Source organism: Coffea arabica, chromosome 6e, assembly GCF_036785885.1.
Source record: "Coffea arabica cultivar ET-39 chromosome 6e, Coffea Arabica ET-39 HiFi, whole genome shotgun sequence".
NCBI lineage: Eukaryota > Viridiplantae > Streptophyta > Magnoliopsida > Gentianales > Rubiaceae > Coffea > Coffea arabica.
The window spans coordinates 60,654,666-60,663,483 of NC_092321.1; the positions used below are offsets into that span (position 1 = coordinate 60,654,666).

At 31.6% G+C, this 8,818-nt stretch overlaps 1 protein-coding gene across 1 annotated transcript; it reads left to right on the forward strand.

The window, feature by feature from the left end:
• Positions 1-870: 870 nt before the first annotated feature.
• Positions 871-3,022, forward strand: LOC113696940 (beta-amyrin 28-monooxygenase-like). The gene is made up of 3 exons (XM_072056347.1): positions 871-1,204; positions 1,249-1,502; positions 2,873-3,022. The coding sequence occupies exons 1-3, from the start codon at positions 871-873 to the stop codon at positions 3,020-3,022; spliced, it is 738 nt and encodes a 245-aa protein (XP_071912448.1).
• The last annotated feature ends 5,796 nt before the right edge of the window (positions 3,023-8,818 follow it).

An 8,818-nucleotide genomic window follows, 5' to 3' on the forward strand; every position in this document is an offset into this window, starting at 1 on the left:
GGGAGGGGTGGGAGGATACAAAGAAAAAAGTCCCAAGTTATAGTTGACATTGATAGCCTTAATTAACAATCATAAAAACGCATTCAACTTAATATGGTAGCAATCCATATTGTATTGTTATACAGTTGCTTGATATACGCTATATGTATAGTGGACTGGAAAACAAGAGATTCGTAGTCCAATGTTGTTAAATTCGAACCGGATAGCAACTTGGCTAGACTATTGAATTAGGGGTCAACTGGTTGGATTAGTTGGATTGTTTTAAAAAACATGCTGATATTAGCATGATGTCATAATTATTTTATATTTTTATAAGTTTTAGAAATATTGAAATTAAGTTCTTGATTATATTTCGAGAAACTCTACAAAATGTTCTAAAAATATTAGGCTTGTAATCAAATATACACCTAAAAATTATATATAAAAATGTGAATTCAAGTCTAAAATATGTCCATTCTCCAATATTACTTGAAAAATTAAATTGAAATAAATCATATCCAATTCGAGATCTTTTTTGTTTAGAATATGGCTTTCTAATGCAAGTTGGAATCATTGATAATAAATTGAAAAGATGATAGGGATAAAAACTTCTTGGTTTAGAGATCATTTAGGGGCATGAGTAATTTTGGTGTTTATACCAAATGGTGGCTCTTTTTATTACTATTAATAAATGAAAGTTTTACAATTTAGGAAACTCAAATTATATTTGAGAAAAACAAAGAAGAAAAGTTTGAGAACTGGGTTAAGCAATCGAGTCGAGACACTGGTTTGGTCGATTTTTGACCAAAACGATTTGGTGCAGCATATCGACTGTTTTTGAGCATTAATGATCCACACCAAATCGAAGATTGTGCCAAGCCATTTGAAGTCATGGCTGCTGGAATTTTTTCCCTTCCTATAAATCTACCGGGAACCTCATATAATCGTGGTATTAAAGCTGCGAATTCAGTAAGACAGAAGATGTTAGGAATTATAAACCAAAGGAAGGGTGAGGTGATGGATAAACAACTAGTACATGACGAGGATCTTTTATCACTATTCTTAACCAAGCCAGATGAGAATGGAAAATTCATGAGTGAACCAGAAATTGCTGATCACTTACTTGCTGCACTTCTTGCCAGCCAGGATTCCACCACTGCATCCATCACTTTTACAATGAAATATCTTGCGGAATTTCCTGATATCTATGATGAAGTCCTCAAAGGTACAAGTGTTTTTTTTTTTTTTCATTTACATTTTCTTTATCAGATAGAGTATTTGTTACAATTGCAAAAATGATTTGGACTCGTCAAATTATTGTTTCAATTTACCGAGAACAAAGAAGCATTGCGCAAGAGAAAATCCTCGGGGAGCCGCCGAATTGGAAAGACTTACAGAAGATGAGGTATGCCTGGAATGTGGTCAGCGAAGTACTAAGACTCGTCCCTCCTGTTCAAGGGAACTTCCGGGAGGTCTTAACGGACTTCGCATATTCTACTTTCTTCATTCCCGAAGGATGGAAGGTATGGGACCTAATTTTGCATGTTTTAGAAATGTTGATCAGTGATTAAGGCAAAGATGAAGCACTAGAACGTGTAAAAAGAACTGGGAGCCATGTAATACTGCATTAGTTATTCAACCTACTCCTTACTCTCTACTTATATTATATGACTCTCAATGCCATCTTATATCAAACTCTCTCCATTTGTTCTATTAAAAGTATTATGCTTTTTTTTAATTTTATTTTCGCATGTTCCGAAATACTTGTCATCTTAAAAAAATTTTGCAAGGTAAAATTTGAAAAGATCTATATACGCTATCACTATTAAACATACTACTTCTAGGATTTTTTTTAAAATAAAAAAATTGATAAATAATAGAACTTTTAGAAATAGAGATGGTCCATTTAACATGGTTGGATTCAGTGGTAGAGCCACATGTAAGCAAGAGGTGGCAATTGCCCCTACTTAACTTTAGAAAAATTAGTTTTTTTTAAACTTAAGAAATTTATAAAATTTTAAAGTTCCATCTTATTTGTCCACACTAAATTTTAATAAATTCTCTTTTCTATCTATATTGACCCCCAAATAATTAAAAAAATTCATAAAAATTTTGGATTTACTTAAAGTTAATTATGGAAGTTATTTCAAGAATAATCTCTTTCTCTGTTTTTGAGTTAAATTAACCCCCAAATAATTAAAAATCTTTGTTACCATCAAAGGATATAAGGATTTTGGAGCTACTTAAAGTGAATTAGAGAAATTATTTCAAGAATAATTTCTTTGAATGTTTTCCACATTCAAATGGAGAAAATAATTGTCACATTTAAATTTAAGCATAATATGAACTTCAAAGCATATTAAATTTAGAAAAACATAATTTTAACATAAATATCCATTTATTTTAGCTATACTATTACTTCATAAATGAAGCTAATCATGTTAAACACCTTAATGTTCAAGTTTGTTTAATTATTTTAACAAGTATGAATTTGTATGCAAGTTTGATTTTTTTTTTTATTTGTCAAGCTGAGGTCAAGCAAGTATTTATTGAGGTGTGCTCAAATAGATTGAATATTTACCTATACATTTCAATTTTATGCCAAACAAGCCAAGTTTGAGTCGAGTTTAAAATTTATCGAACACAAAATAATATTTAAATTTGGTTTGATTAATTCGTGAACTAAACTTGAATGAACACTTATTGAACTCAACTAAATTTGAGTATTGAATAGTTTGGTTGATCTTTTTGCCTTAACTTTATTTCATGTGCCGTCACGAATTGATCCCTTTATCTTAGGGTCTTGACTCCACCACTGGTTGGATTGATTCATGTTTAGTAAATCTAACCGGGATTTCTAAATTTTTTTTAAAAAAATCTTATTTTCATCTAGGTATATTGGACTCCCAATTCAACACACAAGAATCCACAGTATTTCTCTGATCCTGAAAAGTTTGATCCATCAAGATTTGAAGGATCAGGACCTATGCATGCCTCACACATTCGTTCCTTTTGGCGGAGCATCTCGGATATGCCCGGGTAAAGACTTTGCTAGAGTGGTTATACTTGTTTTCATGTACAACGTGACAGGTATAGGTGTCAAAATGGGTGACTTGGGCGGGTTTGGGTTGGGTAAAATGGGTAATGGGTATAAGTGAGTTGACTCACTTATACCCATTTAATTAGATGGGTATAAATGAGTAAGTCAAAAAATGAATTGGGTGACCCAATTACCCATTTATAACCCATTTATTTTAACTTTTTGTAAATTCATTTTTGCAAACTAAGTTATCAATTTATACCACTCTTTATACCCATCATTAGTTTTAAATATTTATTTATAATGTTCAATAAACTTAATTACCAATTTTTTTTCATTTATACTCTATGTCACAAAATTACCTATTATTTAATAATTGAATAATAAGAATATAAAAATTTGAACTAAGTACTATAAAAATTAATATAAAAACTTAATCCAAAAATTTTGAACCCCTAACATTTTTTTCATATATAAATTTAAAATTTCATTTTAGAAAGATAAGAAAATAGGCTAAAATTTATCCTAAATTAGTATTGCTGAAAAATGAGCAAGTTAACAAACTAAGAGAAAATAAAATAATAAGATAAAACCAACAAATAATAATAATAATAATAATAATAATAATGAAACAAAAGTAGTTAACATCATGACAAAATGAAAAATTTGAAAAAAAATGGGGTGGGGGAAAAAAAGAGACTTTGGGGGGAAGAGAATTCTAAATGGGTTAATTGGATTTGTTAGGTTACCCAATAATACCCATTTATTAAATGGGTATTATTGGGTAACCCATTTATACCCATATATAAAAATTTAAGATACTCATACCCATCTATTCATGGGTGGGTATGGATAAATTTAATTAAGTGGGTTGATTTGCCACCTCTAGTGACAGGGAAGTTCAGATGGGAAAAGCTCGATCCTTCCTGATGAGAAAACCGTGGTCCTCCCTATTCCTCTGCCCGCCAAGGGATTCCCTGTTGTCCTCCATCCTCATTGAACATGCACCGCAATATTTATGGCAATAGCCATTGGCCCATTGATGTACTGCACAATTTTTATACAGGAGTTTTCACAAAACATCACTTCTAAGGCAAATAAGAAGTCCACTACTGAATAAATTACAGCAAAGTTTTTCATCGTTCACAAGAAAAGAGCTTCAACCTTGTCATGTTAAGGGAATTCAACAAGAAAGCAATTTGCTGATTTTACTTACGTATGATGGAGTCTAATGTTTACTACCGCAGCAAGAAAAACGAAAAATCATGCTATTAGTTGGCAAATCAAGTTTGAATCATATGCTAATATGACATATAAGCAATGGCTATATACAGTAGTAGAATGTGATTCCATTAATTAGGCAGCAAATATGTTGGACTTGAAAAATTCCCTGTATTTTCTATGGTTCTACACTTCAACTTTGCTGAAAACTCGGTACGAAGTAAAATTATCAACTAAACTAGGATGCAACTTAAGTTTATGCAATGCTTCTTCCATTGGTATAATGGAAAATATGAATTCGAAGCAAAGAACAAAGTAAGTGTGGAAAAAGTGTAGTCTATATTCTATATATGCTTCTACATTTTAATATTGCAGCAAACTTCGTAGAAAGTAAAACTATCAACTAAAATAACTTGCTACTTGAGTTTGGAATTTTCATTTAAGGAATGAAGTTCCGCTAGCAATCAAGTTAAATTTGTTATTTGAGGTAGACCTTTAGCTTTTTATTTTGAATTTTTTCTTCCTTGTTAGATATTTAGCTTTTTAAATATCATAATGATAATTATTTTGGATGGAAACGTAAAATTAGACCTTGAATAATTTTAATAATTCTTGTCCATAGTCACACATTTGGAGCTTAGAGCTCTTGATCGACAAGACTACAAGTTGTCAAAAAAAAAAGAGAGTAATTACTGTAAGAAAACAGTTTTTAAACGGCCATTGGTCATGTAGTAAGACAATAGCGCAAATTTTATTAATGCATTCTTGATATTTCGACCAGCAAATGCTCTATTTGCATACTAACGAGCGTGACATATACATACAAAATTAGTTCATACACAGTCAAGTTTTACATTTATAAATTCTAAATACCCCACACGTGATTTTTCTGCAAGTATACAAGTCGTGAGTGAGTATAGGGTATTAAGGGTTCAACCCACAAGAAAGATTTTCAATTACCGGCGAATTCCTTTATTATTTAGACTATCATAGTGCAAGAAATTAACTCTACACTATAAAAGTAATAAAAATAACCCTATAAAGCTCCTAGAGGTATGGAATTCTTTATAACTCTTACAAATGAGATTACCGATTAAGTGAATGCTATTATCTTGGCTAGTTATGAGATAATTTCCTTATGTATGTGAAACCTACTCTCATAGTGAATCAACTATACTCGTAACTAAGCCATACCTACTCTCGTGGTCATGAATTAATTACAAGCTCATTTCTTCTATAAAATTACATGAAACAAGTCACTAAAGCCATAAAGATGCTCCTCTACTCTCGTGAGTGAACTCCCTAAGTTTATCACTTCCTTGAACTAGTGTTAAATTCCAATTCTTATTGCACACTTAACACCTTAAGATTATCACAATTAATGACCGGTTAATCATGATTAGAAAAGCAAAAGCGGTAAATAACTTGCTCAAAATAATATCGTCAAATAACCAAGTAAACTTTACTAACAAGATATAGCAAGTTCATCCATATTCTAAACATAAACTTTAACTGAACATGAAGAAAAACGAATCCAAACTTGTATTATAGCTAAACATGAATTCAAATATAAAAGTGAAAGTGATAGGAGAGAAGTCACCCTTGTCACATGAGTTCCAACTCTCCATCTTTGCTCCTCCAATTTTTATCCAAATCTAACTACAAATACAAGAAGGGTAAACTATACTAACTACTCTATACTATCCTAACAAATGAACTAAGAAAATTCTAATGAATACTACATTTTTGTGGAGTTTCTCTAACTTTCCAAAGTTTTTCAAAATGTTCCTCTAAGGCTGCTATTTATAGAGGATTCAAGAGCTAAATGAGTTGTTTCTATTTGTCATTTTTAACTTTTGAAACTCCCATGAGTTGTTTCTCCAACTTTCCACACATTTCTTGATAAGACACAGCCGAAATTGTTAGCTGGAATTGAGCTAGAAAAGTTGTGTGAAAGCAGGCAAGTTGATGAGCAAGTTGCAGAAAATAGAAGAGAATACGCGACCTCAAGAATACTCGGCTTCAGCTCGCATATTGGAGGTCGCGTTTTCACTTCGGCACCATTTTAACTGATATTTTTTTATGATGGAGGCCGAATTAGCTCTTGTACAAAACATGAAAGCTGTAGTCCTTTGAGTTACTTTCCAATGCCTCAAGAATCATCCAATTTAGAACTCTGTGAACCGAGATATGACCAAAATACTTTCGAATGGTCAGAGCTCTGTTTCAACTTTCAACAACAGAGTTTCACTTCTGTATTCCGACATTTTGACAATGAAAACGACTGAACTAGATTTCGATGTCTTCATACCAAATGTAGCTCTATCTCTTAACTTCAAAATGGTATAAAAATCACCTTAATCCAATCATTTTAGATCAAGATATTGCCAAAATACCACAAGGTGTTAAAGCTGTAAAACTTGTGTTTCTTTAGAACTTAATTGCATTTCATCTCTTGTACTTCATATTCTTTTTTTATTTCTTTAAACCATCATCAATCATCCAATTCTCTTCTCAATTCATGCCATTTGATGATTGAATCATTAAACCCACAAAAACATGAAGTTTTCACTATTAAAATCCATAGAAATGCAATTTTTACCACTTTAATCACAAAATACATATTTTCACTAGAATCTTAGTTAATTAGTTATAAAAGTGACTAAAACACACCAAAACTAACTGATAAAACACACTAAAAACATGTAAAATATACACTTATCCCATACATATTAATATGTCAATTAGCTAGTCTGATAGGTGGAAAAATCTATATCTTTAGCTCCATAAGTTTGGCAATAGTTCAACTAATCCCTACATCATGGTTTGAAATTAACAATTGTGTGAGCCCCTTTTTCATGTCAAGTTCGTTGTACTGCAATGAAAAGAATTAAAATCTATAGTATAGCTTTTAATTGCGTGCTTGAGAATATTCCAACTAGCTGGTTTGGCTAACCGGAGATTTATAGCTTTGGCTCCACATGTAATGGTTTAGGGTAGTGATTAAATGTAAACCATACAATAAATAATTGTGTGCGCCCCTTTTGCATGCCATGTATATGTACTGCATTAAAACGAAATAAGCCAGTACCATAGTTTTATAGCTTTAGCCCCACAGGCATGCACTAATTCACCAATTAATCCCTACTCTATCATTTCAAATAAGTTCATGGTAAAACTAGAGGTGGGCAAAAATACCACAAACCCGAAAATTCAATATATCTGATCCGATTCAAAAATTAGGATATCCGATCCATATTATTAGATCGGGTCAAAAGAGGGTCGAGTACCCAATTAGATATGGGATGGGTTAGGGTCATATAATTGAAAATCCGCAGGTACCCCACCCACCCGCACACACACACACATATATATATATTTATTTTTATACACATACTATAAAATATTATTTTTAGAGCTAAATAAGCAATTTCATTGAACGAATTACATTAAAAATATGGGAGACTATAGTTTGTTTATAAGATTCAGTTGTAGAGGTCATGAACTTATGTTTTTTAGAAAAGAGTTTAATTAATGTGGAATATATACTTAAAAAAAGGTGCCCCTTATTTCAAAATTTTATTGATTTTGAATTCTTTTAATTTTTTTCCTTTTTCTTGTATTCTCTTCGCTTGTTTGTTTCTTGGTGGGAGACTTTTTTTGAGAAAAATCCTTTATTAAATCTTAGATGAATATGCAGAATATAAAATAAATTAGTATAAATAATTTTTTTAAAAAAAATTAAATGATAAGCGGGATGGGACGGGTCTTCGTTGATCCGACCTTATTTCAACGATTACCCTATAATCGAGTACTCGCTGATATGCGGGGCGGATAAGGGTAAAAAAAAGCTTGACCCACAAGATGCGGGTTGGGTCAGTAAAATGATGATCGAGATGGGTACCCGACTCGTTCCCACTCCTAGGTAAAACAATGAAATAAATAACCATTAAGTTTTTATTTTTAAATTAGAAATTAACATAGGTTTCATTTACATATGCTGATATGCATATTTAATATTTCAACTAACTAGTTAATTTCCTGGATGGGAGAGATACAACTTTAGCTCCTTAAGTTTGGCATTGGTTCTATTAATCTTTGCATAATGATTTTTAATAAATAATTATGATACTACATTCAAATGAATTAGACCAAGTGGGTAGTTTTTATTTGAGTACTTGATATTTAATTTCAACAAGCTATTTTGTCAGTTGGAGATTTAATTTATATATAACTTTAGCTCCATATTTTTTGGACTAGTTTCAATCAAAACTTTTCAAAATGTTAAGCCTATTTTGTAACTTTACTAAAGGTCACTCCCTCAACTATATCCAGCCCCATCACTGATTTGAATGCTTCCACCTTTATTTTTTTCCTTTCAAATGAAAAAAGTCTAGCTTTTCTTGTTTCCGAGTGTCGTTAATCCTTCCCTAGTGGCACAATTGTTCAAGAATGTGAGACAGGAACTAAAGTTGGATGATGTTTTGAAGCGCAACGGATCTTCTGTCCCACATCCTGTGCTACTCTCTGTCCCGCTTTTTATTATATTGCTATTTCTCTTTCATAAACATCATGTTT

Coding starts and splice junctions, on each gene's coding strand:
- LOC113696940 (XM_072056347.1), top strand. CDS start 871: ATGGCTGCTGGAATTTTTTCCCTTCCTATAAATCTACCGGGAACCTCA. Junction 1,205..1,248: donor CTATGATGAAGTCCTCAAAG/GTACAAGTGTTT, acceptor TTTCTTTATCAG/ATAGAGTATTTGTTACAATT. Junction 1,503..2,872: donor TCATTCCCGAAGGATGGAAG/GTATGGGACCTA, acceptor ATTTTCATCTAG/GTATATTGGACTCCCAATTC.